The sequence below is a fragment of the Rhinolophus sinicus genome, linkage group LG06 (genome assembly GCF_036562045.2).
Source record: "Rhinolophus sinicus isolate RSC01 linkage group LG06, ASM3656204v1, whole genome shotgun sequence".
Taxonomy (NCBI): domain Eukaryota; kingdom Metazoa; phylum Chordata; class Mammalia; order Chiroptera; family Rhinolophidae; genus Rhinolophus; species Rhinolophus sinicus.
The window spans coordinates 132,703,955-132,731,687 of record NC_133756.1 but is presented as its reverse complement, the minus strand read 5'-3'; the positions used below and the strand labels follow the sequence as shown (position 1 = coordinate 132,731,687).

Below are 27,733 nucleotides of genomic sequence, written 5' to 3'. Positions count from 1 at the left end.
TAGCTAGAACAGCTGAAATGGAGGTCCCAGGAGAGGGGGAGGGGCATGTGCTCCAGCCACCCTCCAATAGGAGAATGGGTCCTCCTACCCTCATACCCAAATTGGGAGGAGAGCCAACGTTTCTTTCTCCTCCCCCAGGGTGGTCCTGTGAGGTCACTCAGGCTATGCAGGACCCATATATAGAATGCAACATGAATGGTGCCCCCCTGGATTTATGCAAAATGGAAGACCCTCTAGACCTTCCCATTGGACTGTACATGCACACATACACACATACATACACTAGCCTGAGCCTTCAGCTCAGAGAGTTCCCACCCAGCAGCAGTGAGAACCAAAATCTCTGCCACAAGGGAACAGGTAAAGTACCCCTGGGCCACCACCTCAGCCCCGCCCCCAGCATTTCCTCTAGCCCTGGCTCCAGTCTCATTTCCTCCATCCCCTGTTTCCCCACCACCACCCAAATAAAAGGCAATGTGCCATCTAGGCGGGGCAGCTGCAGAGACTGAGTAAGGGATCGCCCCCAGGGGACCAGACATTTAAGGAACCTGTGACTCCTGGTGGCCTCACTATTGGGGCAAAGGAAGAAGGAGACTGGCCAGTTTACAGCCCAGGCAGTAACTGCGCCTCCAAAGCCGTGAGCACAGCACCTGAGGGTTAGGAGGGACTGGTCACGCAAAGGTAAGACTTCCCTCTTCCCTCCAGAAAGAGCAGAGACTGCTACTCTCTGTGCCCAGAGCGGGACAGCCAGAGCTGGGATGGGGGTGGACTTGGAACCCAGAGGGAGAAACAGGCCCCGCAGAGATATATCATTGGGGGGATAGCCTTGAATTGCCTGACTTAGAACAGGGTTTTTGGGGTCCCCTGGAAGGGCACTGGACTGGTAGTCAAGAGGCTAGGATTCCAGTCTGAGTGACATTAGACAGGTTATTACTCTCAGAGATCAGTTTCCTCATATACCAAAAAAAGGGGGTTAAAAACTGCCATGCTAGTTAGACAGGTACCTCCATTCATTGAAATACTGTGTAGCTAGTAACAAGAATGAGGAAACCTTATGAACTGGTATGAAGAGATCGCCACAAGATTTACGAAGTGAAAAAGAAACGGGCTGAGTACTGTGTATGATAGGCTACATGTAAAAAAGCGGGCGAGGACAAAGACATATTCATATTTTCCCGAAGGAGCTCCAGAAGGAGCCTGGAGAACACCAGTGGTTACCTGTTTAGGGAGTATTGGGAGATGGACGGGCTCAGGAGCGGGAGAGAGTCTCTTCACATACCTGTTTATACCGCTATTTATTTTTTAACTATGTGATTGAATCACCAATTAAAAAAAAAAAGTATAAGAAATAAAAAGTTAACCTCTGTCTTAACTATGTCGCAAACAAAAGAGCTGTCCAAATGCGCTGTGGTCTGGCTTTAGCATTCCACCACGGCCAGGGGTCCTGGGGCCCAGGAAGAAAATCCACAGCTGCTTCCAAGGCCGGCTCCAGTATGGCTTAGTCAGAAACTGCCTCCTCCGGCCCGACTTCATTTCCTTCTGATAAAGCCTCCAGCACTGCCTCCCTAGTTCCATGCACTGTCAGTAGGTATCCTCAACTCCCTCTGGCCTTACTTAGTTCACTGGGTAAACCTACACCTCACAGCGTCCTCCTCCCACAACTTGGAATGGTTTAGGATTACTCATTGGGGGACAGGCCTATTGGGCTCTGTAACCAGCCTGGGAAAGTGAGATACAAAGGGAAGAAGAGAGAAGATTGCTGCCCAACCTCTCCTCACCCTCTCCAGTGCACAGCTATCTCCCCTGTGTCCACCTGCCCCTGTACCTTCACACACACACACACACCAATGTCTCTGCATCTCACTCCTCCTCCCTCATCCTTCATGGCCTCATCCTCTCCCGGTCCTCCCAGGTGAGTGCCCACGCCTGATGTCACCATGACGACCGTTCATAAGCAGATGGTGCAGGAACATGTGTCCATGGAGTTCTCCAGCTCCACTACCCATGTGCAGACCTTCTCTCAGACAACCAAGATCGCGGGAGGCAAGTAGAATGGGATGGGAGGGATTGGAAAGGGGCAGCCTGTCTTTCTCCACATCCACCCCCTGGGTGGCCTCAGTCTTTGTGACTAGTGGGCCCTTCAGAAGCCCAAGAGGAACCCTTTCCCAACCTGTGCTTCTAATCTGTACTTTGATAAAGCTTCAGCCAGTCGGCTATTCATCCACAGATCAGATCTCCAGGAAAACATCGCAGGAAAAATCAAGCACATGGCTGTGTGTGAGTAACTGATGAACCCTTAATTGAGGTGATCAGAACCATAGGCAAAAGCTTGTCTCTCTGATGGTGTAATTTTCAGCATGGAGGAAGTTAGGGAGCTACCTCGTCTACACATAAGTAATGCTGACCCTGCACCACTTAAGAAATCAGAGACTTTGAGCTGCTGGTGGAGAGAAGATGAACACATAAACAAGTGACCTAAGCTTCCAGGATCTCATCCCTTGGGGACCAGACCTGGGGGAGGACAGATCCAAGGGAAAGCTGAGAAATGGCCTCAGAGCAAAACAGATTGTTTTAGTCCTGTCTCTAGAGAAAAGTGATTAAAAGATGGTCACAGGCCAGGATATTGAATATGCATCCTCCCCATCATTGCCCCTCCTTCAAAGTCCTGGAGGGATAGTACTCTGTGCACAGAGGTCAAGGCCAGATAAACACACTATACCGACTCCTCCTTGTCAGTGAGGCAGAACATATAGAATTACTGGGACTTGAGACCAGAAGTTGCAAACTCAAGTGATTATGGCAGTGATTCTCAGTGCTGGCTGCAGGAGTGCGGGAGGGGAGGGGGGGCAAGAGGGAAATAAATAGCAATACCTTGGTCTCACCCAACTGTTAAATCAGGTGTTTGCTTTTAAAGCTCTCCGGAGATTCTAATATGCAGCCAAAATTGAAAACCACTGGTCAGTAGGGTCCAGGCAGGGAATTTAAATGCAGGAAAAAGACGGAAGTGAACTCCATACTTCATCTAAAGGGGCCGTTGTAGTCACCTCCCACTGCATGTTACCATGTGGGAAGATGAGAATCCAGAAACCTGAATTTTTATGTGAAATCTCTCAAGTTTTCTATGTAAGGCTACTTTTCGTTTAAACATTGCTGAAGTCAAATAAAAGGTGTACAGGCCAGTGCAGCCTGAACGTTGCTTGAGACCTCTGACCACCATTCAACAGCAGGCCACAGGCTGCTTAACACATGTTTTGCTTTTCAGTCCTTCAGATTGGTGGGGATAATAAATGCACCTACTTCACTGGGGTATTGAGAGGATTAAATAAAATAATCTCTGAAATGTGCTTAGCCCAGTTCCTGACACAAGGAGCTCCATGAGTCAGAACAATTATTAACTCACTAGCCAACAAGATGTTGCGTATTGTAGTTTCTATTGAAAGAACAACTTTTTGTTTCCCAAATATAAAATTATATTACCATATTGAATATACTCTTGCCGATAATGAGATTCCCATATGTAGTCCCACTGGAGTGGGAATGTTTCCTGTCTCCCACTCAGGTATCACTACTCCCGTGGCAATGAATGCAGAACCCACAGAAGGGCAGGGAGAAGGCCCACAGCAGAGCTCAGCTAAGCTACCAGCAGGAGCAGGCCCCGCCCCTCCTAATACTACTGGGGGACCAGGACTTCCAGGAGAGAAGCACAAGTGATCAAGAAAATCCCAAAACAGAAGTTTCTTCTTTAAAAAAAGAAAATTAGGACTCAGGTCCATGGCCCAGTAAGGGCGACAGACCACTGAGGGGGTGGGAGAGGAGTTGGCTCCCCCTGCTGTTTAAAATTTGCCAAATACAATAACCCATCCATTCTAAAGGCCTCCTTTCTTTTTTTTATTCAGATTTTTAAAATTAATTTATTGGGCTGACATTGGTTAATAAAATTACATAGGTTTCAAGTGTACAGTTCTGTAATTATCTGTATATTGCATTGTGTGTTTACCATGCAGTCAAATTTCCTGTCACCGTATATTTGACCCCCTTTACCCATTTCTACCTTCCTCCCTCCCTCCTTACCCTCTGATAACCACTGACTGTACTGTTGTCTGTGTCTCTGAGTTTTTGTTTGTTTGTCTTGTTCATTTTTGCTTTCAGTTTTATATCCTATATATGAGTTAAATCATACGGTTCTCAACATGTTCCATTTGACTCATTTCACTTAGCATATTCTCAAGATCCATCCATGGTGTTGCAAATGGCAGTATTTCATCTTTTCTTATGGTTGAGTAATATTCCATTGTATATATGTACCACATCTTCTTTATCCAATCATCTATCGAAGGGACACTTCAGTTGTTGCTATGGCTTGGCCCCCGTGAATAATGTTGCAGTGAACATAGGGGTACATATATCTTTACAGATAAATGTTTTCTAAATTTTCGGGTTGCTGGGTCATATGGTAATTCTATTCTTAATTTTTTGAGGAACCTCCACACTGTTTTCCATAGTGACTGTACCAATTTACATTCCCACCAGCAGTGTATGAGGGTTCCTTTTTTCTTAAGGGCCTCCTTTCTTAGCCAAAGCCAGTCTTGCTGGCGCTGGCCTAAAGTGCTCTACCATCCCCCCAAGAAAAGGTCAGCGCTCTGGTCTCGGGAGCCCATTCTGACCTCTCCCCTGCCACCACAGAGGAAGTCGTGACAAGGAAGTCCTCAAGCACTGTAGAGTTCTTCAGTTTGGTGACTCGAAGTTCCAACATCCCTGAGGGCCAGAGCGTCCCTGAGTTCATGGAGAAGCCTCAACCAGTCACTGCACCTGAGGGTGCGTCACCCTCCCACCCCACCTGTATCTCCCCAGGCCCCTGGCTGCTTCCATTTCTTCCCCAGTGTCCCCGCCACCCCCTACCACCACCACCACTGTCCCCCAATACGCAAACACTGGCAGAGCCAGACCAATGGTTCCTCTTTTGCCCGGGCGGGGACGAGATCCCTGGGCAGGGGTGAGATCCCTGGGAGGAGGCAGGGAGCCGGCGCAAGGTGCGGCCTGGACGCTAGGAGGTGCACACGTGTCCTGTGCCCATTGCAGGAGATAAAGCTGTGTTCCGAGCCCAGGTGAACGGGAACCCCAAGCCCAACATCTCCTGGAAGAGGGAAAGCGGCATCCCCATCAAGGAGTCTGCCAAGATGTTCTACGACAGCATTAACAAGGAGCATGTGCTGAAGGTGCGGGGTCTGAGCCTGAGCTCCAGTTACCGCTGAGACCAGAGGTGGGGAACCCAGGGGGGGAGCACAGGGCCTCTCACGGACAAGACAGCCACCCAAGAACTGGGAGATGGGAAAAGAGGCTGTCATTGCCCTAGAGGAGGGATAGGATCAGAGTGCAGTCAGGAGCTGGGGCTTTCCCAGAGCAGGGGACCAAAATTAGGGGCAGGGCAAGGCAGAGCTAGGGTAAAGACAGAACAAATGGAAGCGAAGGAATGAGTGTTCCTGAAGGTGAGTGAACCAAGGGACCCAGAGACCAGCGCTAAGGGAGTGGCTAGAAAGGGGTGGGACCATAGCGGGTAGAGTGAAGCTGAGCTGAAGTGGACCCAGACAGAGGGAGGGGCTGGTCATAAAGTAGGGATGAGGGTTAGGGTTCCTGGGCTCTTCAGAGGAGCCTTCCAGAAAGTCTTGCCAACAGCTGATAATCCTTTGATATAACCAGCTTCTGCAACCTCTGGTTCCAGATCCTTTGAGGAAAAGGAGGGATGGCGTCCCTGGGCGACCTAGGCCTGTAATTACTCCTGTTTCAATTGGTCCAGCCCCAACTTCCGTTGTGAAAGGCAAAGAGCCTCCCCTCTCCCCCACAAACCAAAGCTGGTTCCTTCTCCTCATAAAAACCCATTGTTGGACCATCAGCCCCCCACAGCACAATACAAACTGCCCCAGAGTCCCCCTGTTGGCCGCGCTTTACACAAACGCATTCTTTCAGCAAGCACCTCTGAAAGCCCCCTGGGTTGTAAGCGCCCTGTTGCAGGCACCAAAGTAGCCTTGTTCACCGTTTCCTCAGGGGCTCAGCCCAGTGCCTGGCAGGAAAAGGAAATATGTGTTAACATAGGAGTACTCAGCCCAGTGCCAGAAACTGCAGATAGAGTGACAGCTCAGAGGAAGTCCCTGTCTTCCAGGAGCTCACAGCTGAGGGGGAGAATCTGATGCGTGTCCGGCTACAAACAGTCACACAGAGTGCTACCTGGTACCTCCAAATCATGGAGGCTGTTCAAACCTCCACACATACACCCAACACTCAGTTCCCCCCCACCGTCCAAAAATGCCCTCCTTTCTCATCTTGAAGAAAGTCTCCCTGTGGTCCCCTCCCCCCTCCTCCACTAATAGCCTGACTCTGATCCAGCTGGAGCCACTGACGTTGGATGACTCTGACAACTACAAGTGCATTGCGAGCAATGACCATGCAGATGCCATCTACACCGTGTCCTTGCTGGTGACAGAAAGTGAGCCAGCCCCCTCCTCCTGGCCTTTCTTCTTAAGGACCAAACTCTCCCTGTCTGACCCTGTCCCTCTCTCTCTCTGTCCTCAGGTCAAGATAAAATGGATTTCAAAAAGATGCTGAAGAAGAGGTGAGGCTGGGAGGCTCCTCTGCCCATCGTGCTCTCCCCCCATCCTCCAGGCTAGAGCTTCTCGAGGGCCTCTCAACAGGGCCCTGAGTTAATGGCCGAGGCTCCAAGAATCCATGGAGTAGGGAGGGCATCTCAGAGTTAGGAGAGGCTCCCTCTGTCTTCAGAGGGAGTCGCTGAGTCCAAGCTTGGCACCCACCTCCTCCCAGGGCTCCCCCTGCTCCCAAGAAGAAGCAGAAGAAGGTGACAGATGAGAAAGAGATGCTGGAGATTTTGTCCAAGGTGCCCAAGAAGGACTTCGAGAAGGTCTGCATGGAGTATGGTTTCACTGACTTCCGGGGGCTGCTCAAAAAGCTCAAAGGGATGAAGAAAGTAGAAGTGGAGGTCAGTACCGATGGAGTGGGGGGCAGGGGTCTGCAGAACAGGGAATGGATCTTACCAAAAGTGCTAGTGCCTGTGTGTCTCCTGGTGGCAAGGTCTCCCCATCCTGTACACACACACACTCACAGGCATACTGTACAGCAAAAGCAGGAAAGGAATTCAAATCACCTTCCTTCTACCTCTCCTCTCTTCACCACTCCCGGATGGACTTCAGAGTCAGTCAGACCTGGGTTCAAATCCCAGGTCTGATGCCTTATTAACAGTGAACTTGGGTGTCTGTCTGAACCTCAGTTTCCTCATCTGCAAAATGAAAATTATACTTTCTTCTTTTGTTTCCATGTTATTGCTGTCATTCATTCAGTCAACCAACTCAGGATTCTTAAGCATCTACACTGGAATTCAAGACTCTCTGTAATGAGCCCAGGTTTATAGTGACTGTCCCATGAATGATGGTGCTTTTCTCATCCCCCATCATAATCTGTCTTCCCCTAAATCAGTGGCAGGAGGTGGTGGGAAACACAGCCATCTAATCAGCCTAGTCATTTCTCCCCAGATCCGTGGGGGGCTCCTCCAGGATTGGGGACAGACTGGGCAGGCTTCAGGTGGCCCTGACACCTGCCATGTTGTTATCTCAATCTCTTAGGCCATCCGGATTCTGAAGCCCCTGGAAGATATAGAGACCAAGGTTGACACCACCGTGTGCTTTGAATGCATCATGGAGCTGAAGGACGCCAATATGAAGATGACATGGGTCAAGGTGGGGAAGCACCCAGGCAGGATCCACCCTGGCAATAGCATTTCCTCTCTGCACCCCTTCCCTTTCCAGACCCTCTCATTCTCCATCAGCCATATCCTGTCTTCCATCCTATCAAGAGAGTGCCTCCTGGTATGGTTGAAACTCGGTGGGAATTGGGCTCTATTCTTAGCTGTTCCCCCACTTTGCTGTTTGATTTGGGACAGTTACTTTCCTCTCTCTCTCCCTCAGTCTACCCATCTGAAAATGCTGGGTTAGATAGTCCTGAAGGCCACAGAAGAGCTAAGAGAAAGCATCTAATGAACTCATCATGCAAATTAAGAGTTTAGGCCTTGGGGAAGCAGGGACCCTGGATCACACCAAGCCAGATAATGAGTCTAGAAAGATCTTTGGAGCCTCTGGGTGTGTTTGGGGAGCTTAGAGAGGTAGGCATGGCACCCTCCAGCTTAGACTGGCCTTGAGGAATGGGGACCTCTGGAAATCTTCTCCTAAACCGCTTCAGCAGCTTTTCTACCTGTTTCACGGGGCAGGGTAATGAACCACTGAGGATCCAGTACTCCCTGGGAAAGTACGATGTGAAGCAGATGGGCACCAAGTACATGCTGGTTATTACCAACGTGACTATGAATGATGCAGGCACCTACAGCCTGTCCGTGGGTGACAAACGGATGAGTGCTGAGCTCAAAGTGCTGGGTATGCGTGTGGGCATGAGGGTCAGGGAGGAGGACTAGCCAGGGATGGGGTCCATGGGGCTCTGAAAGAGAAGACTATGCAGGAAAGGACTGCATGGGAGTGGGAATTCATGCAGGAGGGAAATGTGGGGTGGAAGGAAGAAGACTGAGATAATAACTGCCATGGGGCCGTGTAGTACAGCGATGAAGGCACCATCTCTAGAGTTAGACCACTGGGGTTCAAATCCCAGCTTCTGTCACTTACGAGTTGTGTGATTTGGGGCAAGTAATTTGACTCCTCTTTGCCTCAGTTTCACCATCTATAAAATGGTGAATAATAGTAGAATCTACCTGTGTGAGAATTGGATGCATTAATATGTGCAAATTGGCTAGAAGAGTGCCTGGCACATGTCTAAAACTACATAAGTGCTTTTTAAAATAGCTGTTAACATTACCGGGGAGGAGACCATATGAACATCATGGGAGGGGACTCCAGGATTCACAAGAGAAATGAAGAGAAGGATACTTTCCCCAACTGTGGGCTACAGGTGGCCAGTGACATCTGAGTCTCCATGCCCTCCTCACCGTCCCACCCCTCAGGAGAGAACAGAGCTGCAGCCCAGTGATTGCCCCTCCTACTTTTTGCTGCAGATGAGCCACTGAAGTTCTTGGGAGAGATGAAGCCAGTGAAGGTGACAGAGCGCCAGACAGCTGTGTTTGAGATCCGCCTCTCCAAGAAAGTGCCCGATTTTGTGTGGAAGTTCAATGGGAAGGAGCTGAAGAGGGATGAAAAGTATGAAATCACAGTGTCCGAGGATGGTCTGACCCACACACTTAAGATTAAGGATGCTAGACTCAGTGACAGCGGCGAGTTCTCTGCTGAGGTGGGGGACCTGGTACAGAAGGCCCAGCTCACTATTGACCGTGAGTGGTTGGGTCAAAGCTTGAGGGGAGGGCTTCATGCCACAGTAACCTCCATGTGGGCAGTCATCTATCCATCCATCCATCCATCCATCCATCCATCCATCCATCATCAATCCATCTCCTCTTTGCAAGGCCCTGTGATGGGTAGAAACAAGAGTTCTCCTCCTCACTAACTGCTAGTCTAGTGGAAGAGGCAGATGTGGAAATGGAATTAGTACAAAAGTTCTCAAGCAAGGAGTCATGATACATTGGGGTCTTATTATCAGCTGGGAGATCACGGGCCAAGAAATTAGCTTTTGTAGCCCTCATATCATATATTACAATACATCACTCTTGACTGCTCACATTCTAATATTATATAGCTCATGTGGAGAGTTGCACATGATGGTGGCTACACCACGAAGCATGTCACTCATGTGAACCACACTTGACACATGTGACGTGGAATTATCATTGCTGTGATGGAGGGAGACACAGAAGCTGTGGGAGCCCAAAGAAAGGGCACCACCTGGTGGTGTCAGAAAGGATGTGATGAGGTGATAACCAAGCTTTACCAAGAAGAACAAACAGTAGTTCAGCTTTCAGAGAAGGAGGAAGAGGAGAAGACATTCTCAGCAGAGGGAACAGCATCTGTAAAAGCCCAGACACCAGAGAGACAAAGTAATTATGGCTAGAGTTCCAGGGGGCATTCATCCCATTTTACAGATGAGGAAACTGAGACTTAGTGAATGCATTGCATACAGTTAGGCAGCAAGTAAGGGGCAGAGCTGGGACTCTCCCTGCTCGGTATCTCAACAGGTCACATGTTGCACACAAACACACTCCATGTCACAAGTCCCTGTGTTTCTGCAGAGCTGCAGTAAAGGGATACAGGAGGTCCAAGTGTTTATCTGTCCTCAGGCATCCCCATCAAGTTTGTGAGCACCCTCAAGAATGTACGCGTGAAAGAGAAGAGCCGCGCGTGCCTTGAGTGTGAGCTGACATCCAAGGATGTGACGCTGCGCTGGAAGAAGAACGGGCAGCTGCTGGAGCGGAGCTCCAAGTACAGCATGAACCATGAGGGCAAGCGCGCAGAGCTGATCATTGACGATGCACAGCTCAGTGATGGTGGCGAGTACACCGTGGTGGCCATGCAGGATGGAGACCCCACTGAATACGTCAGTACTGCCACGGTCACCGTAGAGGGTACGCACCCACCCTGTCAGTCCCCACTGACCAAGCCCCCTCCCGACCCTCACAGTGCCCTACCCTGGACACTCATCAGCCCGCCTACTGACTCCAACCCTCCCCCAGGCTCTGCTCGGTTTCTACCTCCTCACTCTTAACAGCCCTCATCTGCCAAATTCTGACTATCTCTGATCTCCCAGCTCCTGAACATCTCTATCTCTTAGACACTGACCATCCCACACTCTTTGACCCTGACCATTCCCCACGGACGCTGACCACCCTCAACTCCCAATAACCCTGGGCATCCCAAGACCAGCATAACCACAACTAAGCATCTCAACTCCACTAACCACCTGCATCCCCACCATCTGTTCCCCATCTTCAACTGAGCATCCTAAGTCCCCACTGACCATCCTCTGATGATCATCGACATTTCCCCCCATCAGCCATCTCCCAGTCTTCCTGGTCACCATTTCCCAGGGCCCCTGATTTTCCCCCAACCCCTCACCTATTAGCTCCCATCCCCACACTGACCATTCCCCAATTGCCCACTGACCATTTCCAAACCTCCTGCTCACCACAAATAATTTTGATAGACGCAGCACACCTGGCTCTTCCCAAAGCCTCTGCTCCCTTTCTCCCTAGAGCGTCTGGCCACGGTGAAGAGCGGGATGTCCGACGTGCACGCGGCCACCGGGAGCCCCGCGGAGCTGTGCGTAGTACTGAACGACGAGAAGGTGGAAGGCGTGTGGCTGAAGGATGGCAAGGAGGTGGGGAGCAGGGCCAGGGAAAGGGACCGAGGAGGAAGGGGGCCAGCGGGAAACACTCACACTCACGCCCACCCCTTGGCCCCCAGATCACGGATTTGCCTGGCGTGCAGATCGTGAAGCAGGGCGCGGTGCACAAGCTCATCTTTCCCAATATGGGCCCGGAGCACGAGGGCAAGTACACTTTCCGGGCAAAGGGCGCAGAGAGTGAAGCCTCGGTATTCGTTGCAGGTAAGGTCGCCCCCCACTGTAGAGAAACCTCGACCACGCCTGCCCCGCCCACATGCGTGTAGCCCCTCCCCCACCCCCGTGGCCTCTACCTCCATCCCCTCGACCCCTCCCCCATCCCTGCTGGGCGAGCCTTCCCTACCGCCCCAACCTGCAGATCCTCCAACCATCGACCCATCGGTACTGGAAGCGTTGGCCGCGCACCCCGTGACCGTGAAGGTGGGCCACACGGCAAACATCAAGGTGCCCTTCCGGGCAAAGCCGCTGCCCAAAGTGACATGGTACAAAGACGGCGTGGAGGTGACGGAGGAAGAACGCGTGTCCATGGAGCGCAGAGAAGACCAGGCGCTGCTCACCATTTCCAACTGCGTGCGCGAGGACAGTGGCCTTGTCCTGCTCAAGCTCAAGAATGACCACGGCTCAGCCACGGCCACTGTGCACCTTAACGTGCTGGGTGAGGGCAGGACCCTGGCTGGGCTGGGCGCACCTACTGCCTGGTGCTCAGAGGATAGAGTTGGGGACAGAGTCATTTGGATTATGAATGGGATTGGAGTGCTGGCTTTGTAGCCAGAAGCCCCATTTCCTAACTTCTAACTAGGTGGCCTTGGGTAGCCTAAGCCTCAGTTTCACTTACGGAACAGGGTGACTTTTTTAAGTATCTATTTCAAGTGATTTTTAAAGCACGCCTTCTAATGTCACTTAAGTATTGACTTAGAGATGAGGACATGGTTGGAAATAAGGTGAAAATGGGGTGAAAGAAAGATGGGATTTAGGGATGAAAGTGAGGTTGGTTGCAAAGAGTACTGGGGTTCGAAGTGAAATGGAGTGGGGGAGGGGAGAGATCGGATCGAGGATAAAATGAGGTTGAGGAAAAGATGGTATAATGTGGGGAATGGGATTTGGGATGGGTCTGAACATAAGGTTAAGGAAAGAGATGAGAAGCTGGCCTTCGTGAACTAATAATATTCGACCTGTAACACACACACACCATCATTACCTCCTCCATTTGCATCTCCATCAAGCTGTGGGGTGGGGAGATTTGAGTTTCAGTTCAATTCAGCAGCAAGACTAAGCACCTCCTGTGTTCTCAGTACTGGGGACACAGAAATGAAGTATCCCCAGCAGTCCTTCAACCCAAAAGGGATGAAAACTGGTAGACATGTAATTATAACATAAGGCAGACTGTAATACCAGAAAGCACTGGAGTTCTGGAAGCTCAGAAAATGGGGAGATCTTGTCTGGAAGAGGACAAGGAGGGGATCGGCAGAGGAAGGGGCCCCGCAGGTCTCCAGTTCACCCATTCCTAGGCAAGCAGGAGTCTCAGGGGGGCGAGGATCGAACTCTTTGGACAAGTCTTAGAAGGAAGGGCAGCAGACACAGAGAAAGGATCCAGGCAGCTCAGAATCTAGCTATGTCCCAGTCTGGCTGGACCTCCCGCGAGTGGGATGAAGCCCTCTGCTCCTTTGCTGCAAAGCCCTGCACTGATGCTATCTTCTGTCCTCAGACCGTCCCAAGCCTCCCCAGGGCCGGGTGGAGTTCCTGGAGCTCTCGGGTAATTGTGTGCAGATGAAATGGAAGGCTCCAAAGGACAACGGTGGACGGCCTGTGACCCAGTTCATAGTGGAACGGAGGGCAGTCGGCAAGAAGTCCTGGGTCAAAATAGGCGAAGTGGACAGCAAAGTCACCACGTTCTCTACCAACAAAGTGGAGGAGGGCAAAGCCTACCAGTTTCGTATCCTGGCGGTCAATTCAGAAGGAGTGAGCGATCCGCTGGAGACAGACGAAGTGTTTGCAGGAAATCCTATTGGTCAGTGAGATAGCCCCGTGGTCAGTGGGGAACTCAGGGGGCAGGATGGGGGCCTGCAGCCAGTGAGGAATGCTGGTCTGTAGGGAACTACACAAGGTCATTTCTCTAGCTGCCCCATGAGATAGATGGATTTCAGAGCAAGAGCACAACATCGTTTGGGGCAGGAATTCTCAGCTTTTTCCAGTGAGAACACATGCACAAGATACTCCTGTGTGTACCCAGAACTGTGCACAACTCCAGGGAACTGACTCCACTTGTTTCTCCATTCCAGAAATCATCGCGAATCCAAGTGAGAGATGTTACTTGAGGGATAACCTTGAAACCATGCTAAATTTATTCCGAAGAAAACCCTGGACAATATCAATATTTTAATTATGATTACTGTGTTTCCCCAAAAATAAGACCTAGCCAATCAGTTCTGATACATCTTTTGGAGCCAAAATTAATATAAGACCCTGTCTTATTTTACTATAATATAAGACTGGGTCTTATACAATATAATATAAGACCGGGTCTTATATTAATTTTTGCTCCAAAAGATGCATTAGAGCAGATTGCCCAGCTGGGTCTTATTTTTGGGGAAACATGGTACTAATTAATTACTTTCTACACTACTCCCAGCTGGTCTCATGTCCCAATGTGTCAAGAAAGTACATTAAGAACTAGGGCATTAGGGGTGACACAGGTTGGAAGGTTTAAGTCAGTGATTCTGAATCATTAAAATCAACATCTTTTTAAAAATGCTAGTGCCTTGCTTTCACCCCAGGCCAAATAAATTAAAATATCGGGATGTAGGACCTAGACACTAATTGTTGGTGTTGTTTTTTTTCCTTCCCACTTCATTTGATCTAAGCATCATGGGTTTAAGGTGTTTTTTTTTAAAGAGGGGGTGAGAAGTCAGCATGGGATGGGCGAGTGTCTTCATGCTCTCTCTCCTAACCGTTGTCCTCTCTCCATCCCTACAGAGCCCCCTGGTCTTGCCTCCCAGCCTCAAGTGACTGACGTGACCAAAGAGGCCGTGACCATCACATGGAATGCCCCCACCCAGGATGGGGGAGCCCCAGTGCTCGGCTACATTGTGGAGCGGAGGAAGAAAGGCAGTAACTTGTGGGTGCCAGTCAACAAGGACCCCATCCAGGGTGAGTTTCTAGGGACAGAAACCCAGGAGGGACTGAGGGAGACTTTGCTGGGTGGACCCATGCTGGGTGGACCCCTGCTGCTCTGAACATACTCCCTCCCCCAACTCCATTGAGGAGTTTAACAGTATCCCATGACCCTCTCTTCTATGTCCCCTCAGTCTATGGTCTCCCACCGCATGGGCCTCTGGGCCTCATAACCCCTCAAATTCCCATTTCAGGCACCAAGTGCACAGTGGATGGTCTCCTGGAGGATACAGAATATGAATTCCGAGTTATAGCTGTGAATAAGGCAGGCCCCGGACATCCCAGTATACCATCCAACTCAGTGGTGGCCAAAGACCCTGTCAGTGAGTTTGGGGCTGCCAGGCACCATACATAGTAGAATTAGCCATTCAAGGTAGAGAGAGAAGACGTCTTTTCTGGGAAAGTCTAACAGGAGGGGGGTCAAAAGTCTTCACTTTTCTGGGAGCTCCCAGCCTGTTGGAGGGACAGGATTCAGACCTGGAAAAGCCAGCAAATAAAGGTTGAGTGCCAGGGACCGTGAGGAGGCAGGGTGGAAATCAGTTGTTTATCACACTTTGACTATTTCTAGTAGTAGTTGAGTTAGTAGAGTTGTTTGAGGATGAAGTACAGGTATGGAGGGCGTTGTGTTTAGGAGGTGAGGTGGGGATACTGCATGGGAAAGGATATGGTAGAGATGGATGGGTTAAGGGCTGGGGTGTTGAATACAGAGGGGTTGAATGTGTAGGGTAAGTTGAATTTGGAGGGTATTGACTCCAAGGGTGAAAGTATTGAGTCAGTAAGAGAATTGAATTTGGGGAGTGTGCCAGGTTGGATATCGAGGGTGTTAACTAATGGGAGTTGGAGGTAGAAGTGGTGAAGTTGGAGGGTTTCAGGGTTATTGAGTGTGAGAACTGGTGTGGAGTTAGTGGAGATGGGTTTCGGGGGCTGACTGGATGTGTATTGCACCCCAGAACCCCCAGGCCTGGTGCAGGGTCTGCACGTGTCTGATTCCTCCAACTCCAGCATCTCCCTGGCCTGGCGGGAGCCTGCAGAGGGAGACCCGCCCTCTGGCTACATCCTGGAGATGCGGGCTGAAGACACCAAGGAGTGGTCCAAGTGCACGAAGATCCCCATCTCAGGGACCTGCTACACGGTGGGAGGCCTCACTGAGAGGCAGAAATACTTCTTCCGAATCCGGGCTGTGAACGAGGCTGGGGTTGGGGAGCCTGTGGAGTTGGATGACGGGGTCCGTGCTATGCCACCACCAGGTGAGGACACAGAGAGGGCTGAGGTGTGTGCCCCAACGTCCTAGCTTCCAAACCTTCCCCCCCTCACCCCCCAGGGAGAAATTGGGTGTTACTGTGATTAAGAAAAAGTCATCCAAACTTGCTGTGCCTGGACAGAGCCAGGGGTCACCCCCAGGAGCTTCCCTGCCAAAAACACAAAAAACATTGATTATGTGCCAAATAGTATCTACTGCATGCCAAGGGAAGCGTGAGGGATATAGAAACAAATAAGACACTGGACCTGCCCTCAAGCGTTTTATATACCAGTAGAGGGAGACAAATGAGAAAACAAATGCTTCACAGTGAATCAAGGCTGTTAATACCTGTATGTCCTATAACAGGGACATGAAGGAGGAGAGGTTGGGAAAGGCTTTGGAGGGGAAGCTTAAAGCTGATCTTCTGGAAAGAGAGGTCCATTCCCCCATCTCTGTTTCCTCCATCTCAGCTGCCCCCAAGTTTGATCTCAGTGCCCGGCTGAAGAGTCACATGGTGGTTCGTGCTGGGACAGCCCTCTGCATCCATGCCGCCTTCTCCGTGAGTCATTCTTGACCCTGGCCCCAAATGCCCACCACTCAGCCAAGATGGCTGCTGCTTCTGACTCTGCCCCTCGCCCGATCTCTGGCACTACAGCCTGGCAGGAGACTCCTCCTCAACATTGGGGGGGAGGGCCTGCCCCCAAATACCAGTTTGGTGACCCCTGGTGCCATCTCTTGTCACCACCAGGGCTCACCACCACCCAACGTGATCTGGCAGAGAGATGGCATTCCCACCAAGGGCAGGGAAGCCATCACCAAAGGCAAAAACTACTCCCAGTTCCTCATCAATAGCACCAAGCGCTCCGACTCCGGGGTGTACCGCATCTTGCTCCAGAATGAGTTTGGAGAGGCACACTATGACATCCATGTGCGAGTGGCAGGTATGACAGTGGGCAGGGGCCTCGAGGAGCATCCCTGCACACTCCCCAAAATATAGTTCCCCACTGCTGCTTGAGTTCCTGCTACTATCAAGTCCTGCCTTAAGGTCGTAAAGGCTTCTCTGGCACCACAAAGTAAGACTTCATTAGCCTTTGCCTTCATGGGGTGGGTTTTCACATGTTCTCACTGTGCTGAAGCCCCAGGGGCACTGAACTAGGACCAAGCCCTTGTTTCGGTTTCTGCAGTCATATCTGGTGAGCTTTGGGACATATGCAGAGTAGGTCGGAAAAAGAGAGCAGAGAGAACCGGTGACAGGCAGGAGGGACAGATGGAGATGAATTCATTAAAAATCAGGGTGACCTCTTAGGGCTGGAAGCTTTAAATAAAGCCCTAAACCCCCAAAGGATGAAGGGATGAACTTTTATTGAAGTTTCTACATGCCAGGCATTTTACCCAACATTTCTATGATAGTTATTGCTAGCCCTATTTTTGCAAATAAGGAATTGGGTCTCAGAAAAGATAAGTGACTTGCCTAAGTTCACAGGGCTAGTACATAGCAGCGCTATACTTCATTAACAGTTCTTTTTGATTCCCAAGAAGCCAGCTGCCTGAGACTCAAAGGGCTTGGCAGGTGGCTGGGGTGGGGGCACAATACTTCAGGTCCCTTGGGGTGGTGATGGACCTTCCGACTGTTCCAGATATACCGCGGCCACCCACAAACCTACAGCTGTTTGAGGAGGTCCCAAATACGGTGACTCTGACCTGGAACCACAGCCCTGACGTGCAGGAGGATGGTGAGGCCCATTACGTCATCTTGAAACGGGATGCCAGCACTGCCACCTGGTTCACAGCTGCAGAGCGCGTCTTCAGCAACAAGTACACGGTTACTGGCTTGCTCCCTGGCAGGAAGTACTACTTCCGAGTGCTGGCCCGGAATGAAATTGGTGACAGTGACCCGCTCGACTCCAAGGATACTTGGCTCGTCAACAAGGACAAGAGTGAGTCAGGGTATTTGGGGGTTCAGGTTACATCTGGGATCCCTGATGCTGGGGATGATATAAGAGTTGCCGGGGATGAGATGGCGAGATGGCTCAGTTGGTTAGAGCGCAAGCTCTCAACAAAGTTGCCGGTTCAATCCCCGCATGGGACGGTGGGCTGTGCCCCCTGCAACTAAAGATTGAAAACGGCAACTGGACTTGGAGCTGAGCTGTGCCCTCCACAACTAGATTGAAGGACAACTACTTGGAGCTGATAGGCCCCAGAGAAACACACTGTTCCCCAGTATTCCCCAATAAAATCTATTTTAAAAAAAAGAGTTGCTGGGGGTACCCAAGACTTCAGGTAAAATCAGAGGACCATTGAGGTGGAAGGGTGAAAGTCAGGGTCGCTGGTGGGAAAAGTCAGAGGTCAGGAAACCTAGAGAAGATACCTTTGGGGTACCCTGAGGGGTGGGGCTAAGATGGAGGTGGGGAGGTGCCCTTGGGGGTGGAGTGACAGTGGAGGGCCGGATGGACTGGGGGGTGTGGTGCTGAAATGTGGTCCTCTCTGAGCCAAGGGGGTCTCTAAGACCCTCACTGGGAAGGGTCTCTAACAGGTAGGGAGCAGGTGTGACTGACGTCCAGGAACCCTGGAGGCAAGGGGTCAGGGGTGGGGCCAGTGTCAGGAAATGTGAAATGAGGGGCTAAATAGGAGAGAACTGAGACCAAGGAGGCTGGGATGACATCAAGGAAAGCTTGGAGGGAGAGTTAAAAGTTGAATAACATCTCAGGTCTGGGAAGCTGGTGGCTGGAAAGAAGTCTAGGACTCTAGGGTCTGGGAAAGCGTAAAATCCCGTGGACCTGGCTTAGCTCGGGGAACCCTGAAGTGGCAAGGGGGGTGGGAGAGTGGCAGAAGGGGAACTTTAGGAACCAGTGAAAAGGCTCCAGAGTTGATGGCATCTGGGAATCTAACCCAGGTCATTGGGGTTCCACGAGCTGGGTCTCGTGGGGTGCCTTCCAAGCTCTAAGATAGTGGGTGACAGGTAGGGACCTGGGGGTGCTAACAGCCTCTGCATCCCGCCCATGCAGTCGAGGACCTGAGCTCCAAGCTGAAGCCATACCAGAAGAAGGACTGGCGCCACGCGCCTCGCTTCCTGACCCCGCTCAAGCCACACACAGTGCTGCGCGGCCAGGACTGCACCATGACCTGTGCCTTCCTTGGGAACCCGCGGCCCACTGTGACCCTCTACAAGGGCGAAGTCAACATCACAGCCAACTCCAAGTTCTGGTACAACTCCACCAGTGGCGTATGCACAATTGTCATCCCCACCTGCACACTCAAAGACAGTGGCGAGTACAGCGTGCTGGTGGAGAACGAGCTGGGCAAGGACCGCAGCAGCTGCACGCTCACCGTCTATGGTGAGGGTGCCATGGCATGGGGGCAGGAGGCGGGCTGCATCCCATCTGGGGCAGAGGCACAAAATGGCAGTCCCGTGGGCTGTTGACTCTCTTTGCATGGCTGGCAACTTTTATTTAATCTGCCATCAGGTGGTATAAACACTCTCCATCCTCAATGTCATTTGTTATGTGCCTGGCCCCTGCAGATGTGGAGGTTTGCAAGCCCTTGGCAGATTGTGGTTTGCAACCTTTGCTGGACCTAGACTTGCCTTGAAAACGACACTGGTGATCAGGCCTAAACCAGATTCACCAACCACAATCTCTCTGGCAGGGTCCTGGAAGGAATCTTGATGTTTACAAATTTTTGCAAGTGATTCAAGATTGAAAACTACTGGTCTTGGCCAGATGGGAGGCACAAATGCGGGGAGGATGGAGGGGAACCTAGTGAACGCTCTCCCTCTGCACATTTGTGCCATGTTTCTGCTCATGTGTACACATGGAGGGGAAATATTTTAGTCCTGCCTACACAGTGTACTGTCTTCATGCCCACACAGCTGGTAGCATGAACTCTCAAGGCCATGCTGACCTGCCTTGCTCCCTCTTGCTTACACTCCCTCCTAGCTTTCCCATGATCCTCTTGCTAAAATCCCAACCAACAAGGCCCCTCCCTCACCCCAACTCCCTCTCCAGCCACATCCCCTGCCACTCCCTGAACTCTCCATGGCACTCCATCAGTGTCCATCGTCACCGTGGTGACAGACATTTTTCATCGTGGTATAGATACCTTTCCTTGGGGAAAGGACCATGTCCTGTTGCTCTGTCTCCCAGGTACTCAGCTACGTGTCTGGCACTGAGGTGAAGCCTTCAGAGTGGCTACTGCTAAACTGTGTGACAGAACTAGGCCAGGGAAGGTGCTGTGGGAGACATCCAGCTTTCAGTCGATAGCGAGATCCCTGACCACTTAATTCTGGTTGTAAGCACATGGGTCCAGGGTCCTGGCTCCACCATTGACCAGCCGTGTGACCTTGGCAAGCCACACTAAATCTGTTTTCTCCTCTACTTCTCAGGGCTGTTCTGTGGCTTCAATGAGATAGTGCATGGAAGTGCCCGGCACAAGGCAAATATTGCCTGGCAAATATTAAATGCTCAATAACTGGCAGCTCTTGCCCCACACACTCACCTGATCTCGGGAGACTGGGACTGGAGCCATGCCAGCCCCAGGGGAGGAGGGTCCCAGGCAGGGTCTAGCCCCTGGTTCCTGCATAGTAACTACAGGTCCAGCTGTATGAAGTCTCCCTTGCTCCTAGCACCATTAACACTAATACTTGTTTTGCTCTTTCAGATAAAGATGACAAGTCAATTCTAGCATCAGTCACGGAGAGTCTGCAGAAGAAATCAAAGTACCTTATGTGAGCTCCAGCCCATCCCAGCCTCAGGTGGATGTTGTGACGTGGGGCTTCTTGGCCTGTCTCGGGCATGGTCCCCATGAGGGAAGCCCACTTTGCTCTGTGGTGCTTGTCAATGTAAACATCCAGTGAAGGGATGGGACAATAAACTGACTGAGCTCACCCTCGCCTATTCCTGAGGGTGGTGTACAGCCTGGACCAAGGAGTTGGAAATGGGCGTGGGATGGGGAGGCACAGAACCCAGAGCTCAGAGCCTGGTCCAAACCCACCTGCATGGGGAGTGACCAGCTCCCCTTTGACTGGGCCTTGACTTGCCTTCTCTCCTCTCAGGGCATGGATGGGCAAGTGTCGCCAGATTCATCCTTCTCCCCATCCTGCTCTGTCCCATTTCTTTAGACCGGGCAGGTCTGTCGTCAAGAGTTCAGGGTTTGATGGGATCAGGACCTTGCCTCTTACGCATGTAGGGTTCCCACTCTTTGAGGACTAGAGCATCTCAGAGCTAAAAAGGATTAGTCATCCAGCTCTGACTTTCAAACTTAGGTTTTGCAGCAGAATCCTTCCTTTTTTAAAAAAAATCCTAAGCTACTGGACTTGAAACAAAAGATAGGGGTCTTTGAGCCTCCTTCCTCTACTGATTCTTTTTCTATTTCCTACCAGGGATTTCTGTAAAAAAAAAAAAAATCCTTGTTTGAAAATCACTGATTCATCCAACACCCACATGGGACTATGAGTCTCCTATCACATCCCCGCAACTGTGCAACCCCTCTACTAATGGCATATTCACCACCACCCAAGGCTTCCCTTTCAAATTCTGGGTCAGGGCACTGCCCATTAAGATGCAAATGTCCCTGGAGTGGGGGGGACACATTATTCTGCCAGGGCTTCACATCCAAAGTATGAATCACCCAGTCTAATCCCATTCCTCCCATCTGTTCAACTGAGCCCAGAGTCCAAGGAGAGAGGAGATGCTGGAAGGGAATCTGGATTGTGTCGGAGCAGGCAGCAGGTCTGGGGTTAGGGAGGAGGTGGGCAGCAGGAGGACACTGGGGAACTTGGTGCACAGGCCAGTGCATCAAGGACAAATGTGGACAGTGGCAACTACTACCCATCCCCCATCCTCCTGAACTACATCCTCACCCACACACACGTGACCGGTCAAGTGAGACCCACTCCAACCAGTACAGTGTTACCAGAGCCAGGGAGCCAGCCTGGCGCCAAGATGCACTGGCCAGGACTGTGACCCAAGCTGTGAGGACATCCAAGGCCCTGGCTCCACGTTCCCACCCCCTCCTCTCCAGGACAGGCACGTACTACACAGACAGACAGACAGACAGGGCAGCCAACAGCCCATGGTTTTTATTGTTTTTTCACATGAGCAATAAAGGATGGAGTTGTCCAATCCTTGCTCCTCTTGCATTGAATGTGCCTCGGGTCTTAGGACCCTAGAGTGTCTTTGGAGCCCCCTCTTCTTGCTTGCAGTGCAGGAGTGTCATGGAGGAAAGCATTAAGGGGGGGGGGGAGCTCCCAGCTCTCTCAGCCAGGCTCAGCACCCCTTCAGCAGCTCCCTGAGGCCTCTCCCTATAAGACTTTAACAAACAGCAGAACGAAGACAGATGGCAGAGAAAGACAGGCTGGGAGACAGATTGCACAAACACAGACTTACACACACACACACACAGGCTGGCCCCTTCCTTTGGCATGGTTCACCCTAGCCCTGGGGACAGAGTCTCAGGGTGGCGATGTGGGGCCTGAGCTCCGGGCTGGCCTTTGAGAGAGATGGGACCACCTTGAATACTTAATAGCTCAAGTTCCCAGCCCCTCTCTTGCCTACCTGGACATAAACCCCTTCACATTCTCACCTACCACAGAGAGATTGAGATTGTTCAAGTAACAAGGATAGATGAGGGAAAGGGAGCCTGTCCACCCTCATCTAATCTTCCCAACTAGGGGCCTACGACAGGGGCTTCAAGCCTTGGCACTGATTTCTCCTCTCCCCCTCAATTCTACACAGAGCAGAAAGAGTGGGAGTGGGTCAGTCAGACTCTTCCATCTAGTAGAAGTAGGGAGAGGCCAAGAAAGCAAGCACCGTCACCCTCCAGAGGAGCTCTGACAGTCCCGCTGGGGCAGAGGTGGGGACATGTCTACTTCGGGCTCCAGCGTGGGGCATTCGTTTAGCTCATTTTAGCTCTCCACATTGTCCTGGACTACTAGCTTTGCTAGAGAGATGCTTTCCTGCTCACCCCCTCAAACTTGTACATTTTCCAGGTGGTACCTGCTGCCCCAGGCTGGTACTGCAACCATCAGTACAGCTTTTGCCGTTTACCAGGTTCTGGACCCCAGTCCCAGGGGGAGAGAGGGGTGACCAGACACCAGCCCCTCAGTTGGCCTTGCTCAATCTGTAGTCTTCCACTGGATCCCGGCTCTCAACAGCTGACAGGGCAATGAGCATCTGGGCGGCATAGTAAGTGGACATGATGAGTGCCCGCGAGTAGGGCACGGGGAAGCAGAACTTATTGAGGGCGATGGTCAGGTCTGAGATGATAAAGAGCAGTGCACCACTGCCCGCCGCCAGCTCAGTCCAGCGCCAGGCTGCTCCAACCAGCCGTAGCCCTGCTATTGCCCGCCAGCCCATGAAGCTGATAATGGCCACGTAGACCCCCACCAGGTAGGTGAAGGCACCCGAAAGGCCTGGGTAGAGGAAGGCATAGGACAGGCCCGACAGCACTGCCATCACCACACCTGTCCGAAGAGCCAGTGGCCTCATGCCAAAGGCTGAGGCGTAGAGCATGTGGGTCACAGCAAACATCAGTAGACCTGGGAGTAAGAGAATGGGGGGGTGCTGAGGGCAGGCTCAGGTAAGTAACAAGTAATGAGGCTGAGGTGGGAGTGGAGTGCTTGGGATAACCCAGGAGCTTTGTTTGAGGAGTAATGGGGGGGAAGAAATCCCCAAAGGTAAAGACACCCCCCCACACACTCCCCTGAGGAACTCTAGCACTGACCACCAGATCACCTGCAAGGTCATCCTCCAACAGGGGCCCCACAGTTCTTGGTCTCAGAACCCTTCAGATTCCCCATATTCTTGTTCAAAACCTCCCAAATCTTTGGCCCCCTTGCACCCTCTAACCCCCAACCCCAAGTAGCTACTGCAGCAACTGACCGTATTCAAAGTAGCCCTGGTCCTGCCAGATGAGGAAGGCATCACCTAGGGCGGAGAAGACGAGCCCCACAAAGATTCGGGTGGCACTGGGGTGGGCCAGCAGGAATCCTAGGCCGTGGGCCAGAAGGAAGAGCCAGAGGCAGAAGATGGGCAGGCACTTGATGAGGGCGCTGACCCACGATGGGTTGGATGTGGGCAGCCAGAGCACAAAATACACGCAGGTGGCCTTGAAGAAGGGCACCAGCTTGGGTCCCTCACTCTTCACCTGGAGAACATAGGACAAGGGCAGCACTCAGAACCTGGGAGTTCAGAAGCCCATAGGAGAGCTCAGACATCCATCCTAGAGACAGGCCCAACTCCCGAGTGGGGCGGATTGACACACAAACCAGTTTGGCCTGCCCCAACCAGCCAGGAGAATGTAAACAAGCCCATCACCACCCTGATGCTTAATTGATTAGGCAGGGGCCGGGTTCCACTATACCTGCTGGCCATGTCCATTCTTGGTCCTGGGGCAGGCCCAGAATGGTCATTCACTGGGCAGAAAACAGACCTTGGGATAATGTCTCCTCCTGCAACCCAATGCTTCTGCCTTCTGCCCCCCCTCTCCCGCCCCAAAGTCCCTTTAGCCCCTCTGGCAGCATCAGCCCCCAGCTGTCTGGAATGGAGTATAGTCAGCAGCAAACCACAGACACACTACAACTGGCCAACTCGTGATCCTCAGCAGTGGGGCCAGGGTACAGGCTTAGGGCCCTGGCAACACCAAGGTGAGTGCCAGGAATGTGTGAGGTGGGGCACTGCCAACCACCTCTGCCCCCATAGGCTTTCTCCTTGGCCAGTCTACTCCTCAGCCTCCACTCCAGCTGCCCCAGCCTCACAGTAACCATCCAGGACAAGGAGAGGAGTTAGGGATGCTGGCTAAAGAAATGGACCCATGAGTTGGGAGCAAGAAAACTACCCCTGACATGCCAGGAATTGCAGGGATCTGGGGATTGGAGGGACATGTCAGTCAGTCTCATGTCCCCGAGAACAGGAGCAACTCAAAGCACACGAGAAAGAGAGGCAGGAAGGAGTGGAGGTTCTGCCCCCAGCTTTTGATCTGAAGCCAGCAGAGAGGCTGGGAGGAGACGGAGAACTGAAAGGGGGAAGTTAGAGCAGCTGACTTGGTCTCAGCCAGATTAGGGGGAGGGTGGCTAAAGAAAGGTTGTGTCCAAGGTCACTGCAGGCACTCTCCAAGCTGAGGGAGGGGGCTGCTGCTGATATTCTGAATAACTGATCACCTGAAACCCCTTTCCTTGGGCTTCTTTCTGGTACGGGGTCTCTGAAGGCCATTCAGAGCAGCTGAGGTGCCCTGTGTACCCACACTGCCCAAAGTGATTGTGCATCCAGCTGGGTGAACTGTCCAGCACAGAGCTCTGGGGACACACTCAGACTCCCAGACACCAGCTACCTGGGGATTGATCAGACTGTGATGGAGACTGGGAAGAGGAAGGTGGGTGGGCCCAGGGTCTAAGCCTGCCTTGCTCTGCTGGGACCAGAGCAGGGAGAAGAGATGACTAAGTCCCTTCCTCTGGAGATACCCCATCCAAGCTGGGCAGGGCAGAGCATGGGCAGAGGAGGAGACTGAAGGAGACACACAGCCCCCATAGTCCCCAGGTCTCCCTAGTATCCACCTGCCAGTCGCTGGAAGCATCAACCCCTCCCCTAGCCCCATATTACCTAGAAGAAATAGGCAGTAGTAGCTGGGGAGACGTTGACAGTCATAGAGAAGGCTGCACTTGACCGAAGGGTGGGGAAGACACAAAAATTCGACTTGCGAAAGTCTGAGAAAGAAGAGGTGTCAATAGAGAATCACCCCTCTTCCTACAGCGCGTTACCAACGATGCTTATACTCAGGGGCGTACCCTCCTCCGCCCCAGACTTGTTTATAAAATGAGGAAGCAGAGGAAACGAATTTGGGACAGGATTCCCAGGAGGTCCCAGTCACCCTCCTGCTCTCCCTCGCCCTCTCCCACGCCTCCCTGTGGTCTTCCCACGCAGAACCCGCCGCTCTCTCCTGCCCAGCAGCTACCCGGTCGACCGCGGCAGACGCACAGAGATCAACAAAGTCACGCTTCCGAGTCACGTGCCCACTGTGTCCCTCCCTCCCGAGGGCGGGAGGGTGGACGGGGGGCGCGAGGAGGAAGGGCATCGCTGGTCTGAAGAGCCGGGGGCCTTGACAGCAATCGCCGGCCGCCGAGGGACCTCTGCCCTTCCTCGGCCCCCAGTGGCTTGGCTGGCAGCACCCTCGTCCCCAGGCCGGTGGGCTCCGGCCGCGCCACACACTGGCTCGCTCGCTTGCTCGTTCACTCACCACGGTGACCGGGGACACCATGGCGGCGGCGACGGCTGCAGCAGCTGACACCCCTCTCCAGGCTGCAGCGGCCAGTACGCGGCAGTAGCCGGGTGAGAAGACGACAACGTAACAAAGCCCGGGGTGACGGACAATACCTCCCGCGTGCGGTGCGCTGGGGTTTCTGTCTGCGATCCCCACGACGTCACCACAGACATGGCCAATGAGCGGGCTGCAGTGGGGGCGAGGCGGGGCCTGCTGGAAACGCCCTCCAGGTCCTAGGGGCTTCTGTTCCCAGGGGGCGGAAGGCGTGGCCTCCAGGGAAAGCAATGCCACAGGCATCCAAGAACGTGACGGATACCCCAATCCCTGGATGAGGACCGAGCCTGGTTGAGAGACAAACATTCCTGTCCTGGACACACGGCTACATACATAAGGGGATAAAAGACAAAGACATGTTCCCTTAAGCTTTTGAATATTCAGTCCACAAGGACACCAGACCCACAACCTTCACTGTGTACACACACACATCCAAGATGGACACACAGTGGTCAGCAGAAACATAACTTTCAACATGAAAGGAGGGACATAAATAGGTACACAGCAGCCCATAGATCCATACTCCTAACATATATACACAAGCACATACAGAATCACAGCTATCCTTAGACACCAAGCAAATACATAGACACAAAACGACAACCACAGATGGACGCACATCCTTCAACATAAAAACAGAGACATATATTAATATATAGGCACACAGCAGCCTACAGACCCCATAACTCAAGTCCCTTTAAGCACACACCACTCACAACTCAGAAATGACTGTAACATGTACAAGAACACACCAGGAATGATGGACAGACAGACCTCAGCATATTTAAGGACCCAAGGGAGTGTGAACTAACTTTGCCAAAAATACAACTTAAGCAGATTTTATGTTAATATTACACAGACTAAAGGTACCCAGGCACATTTAGAACTGAGAGTGTTCAGAAGCATGGAAATTACACAGGTAGACCGATAGGCAGTCACATGAACTGATATCTAATCCCAGCTTTGTCACTTCCATGCTATGTGATTGGGTGAATCATTTCCCATCTCTTCCCTTGATTTCCTCATAGTATTTGAGTGGATGATCGCTGCAGTTCCTTCCATGCCCAACATGTGTAGGATGTTGTAGGGGTTCAGAACAGGCCTCCCAAAAAATATGCCACTTTGGCATGTGAATTATTTTGCGCTGAAAGCAATCAAGACCCTGCAGGATCACAAGAAACTTTTACCTCTCCCTTAAAGAATTTATATTAGGGGCCTTGCCCATAATAAGAATTATCGCCAGAAATAATTTTTATGATCTATCTATAGGGCAGAGCACATTTTAATTTTTAAACATCTCTTCTTATCACCCTGCAATGACCCTTTGAAGCCCCCAAGGCTCCCTACCTTATCCTCAGCGCAGAATGCCATATATACCTCACTTTAACATTCTGTCCCTGAACCTCTCATATATGTGGCGTCTTTGAGCATCCTCCCCAAGCTAAACTAAAACTATGTACCCAAAGGAAAAAATGCAAATTAGGAAAATGTAGTTAGCTAGATCAACCTATGATGTCACTCAAGTTACAACTCAATTTTGAGAGCAATCGTTCTTACAAAACTTTGCAAAACCAGAAATACAGCTCTAGAAGCAATTCAAAGCCTACGTATCTTGATCATCCCCAATTCCAAAGGCTGAAGGGAAAAAAAAGGCAAAAGAGAGTTTCTTTAAAGCATAAACAGCTTCTCTGGCTCCCTTGCCAAGGACAAATACAAATCCTAATT

General features: G+C 51.6%; 2 protein-coding genes across 2 annotated transcripts; one reads left to right on the top strand and one right to left on the bottom strand.

The window, feature by feature from the left end:
* Nucleotides 1-60: 60 nt before the first annotated feature.
* Nucleotides 61-21,822, top strand: IGSF22 (immunoglobulin superfamily member 22). The gene is made up of 23 exons (XM_074336116.1): nt 61-678; nt 1,910-2,040; nt 4,681-4,812; nt 5,077-5,213; nt 6,379-6,478; nt 6,565-6,604; nt 6,811-6,985; nt 7,626-7,739; nt 8,267-8,429; nt 9,059-9,331; nt 10,232-10,516; nt 11,144-11,268; nt 11,355-11,496; nt 11,651-11,947; nt 12,998-13,300; nt 14,266-14,439; nt 14,658-14,786; nt 15,414-15,710; nt 16,174-16,262; nt 16,452-16,644; nt 17,341-17,640; nt 18,709-19,038; nt 20,360-21,822. Exons 2-23 carry the CDS (start codon nt 1,935-1,937, stop codon nt 20,428-20,430), a joined length of 3,975 nt encoding a protein of 1,324 aa, XP_074192217.1. The 5' UTR covers nt 61-678; nt 1,910-1,934; the 3' UTR covers nt 20,431-21,822.
* Nucleotides 21,749-26,111, bottom strand: TMEM86A (transmembrane protein 86A). The gene is made up of 3 exons (XM_019714968.2): nt 25,931-26,111; nt 23,581-23,845; nt 21,749-23,237 (listed from the first exon to the last, which is right to left on the bottom strand). Exons 1-3 carry the CDS (start codon nt 25,949-25,951, stop codon nt 22,801-22,803), a joined length of 723 nt encoding a protein of 240 aa, XP_019570527.1. The 5' UTR covers nt 25,952-26,111; the 3' UTR covers nt 21,749-22,800.
* Nucleotides 26,112-27,733: the final 1,622 nt, after the last annotated feature.

Excerpts from the sequence above, each read along its gene's own strand:
- IGSF22 (XM_074336116.1), top strand. The coding sequence starts at position 1,935 with ATGACGACCGTTCATAAGCAGATGGTGCAGGAACATGTGTCCATGGAG. Across the intron at positions 4,813-5,076 it reads ACCAGTCACTGCACCTGAGG|GAGATAAAGCTGTGTTCCGA; the intron begins GTGCGTCACCCT and ends TGCCCATTGCAG. Across the intron at positions 10,517-11,143 it reads TGCCACGGTCACCGTAGAGG|AGCGTCTGGCCACGGTGAAG; the intron begins GTACGCACCCAC and ends CTTTCTCCCTAG.
- TMEM86A (XM_019714968.2), bottom strand. The coding sequence starts at position 25,951 with ATGGTGTCCCCGGTCACCGTG. Across the intron at positions 23,846-25,930 it reads TGGTGTCCCCGGTCACCGTG|GTGAAGAGTGAGGGACCCAA; the intron begins GTGAGTGAACGA and ends TATGTTCTCCAG. Across the intron at positions 23,238-23,580 it reads CCAGGGCTACTTTGAATACG|GTCTACTGATGTTTGCTGTG; the intron begins GTCAGTTGCTGC and ends TCTTACTCCCAG.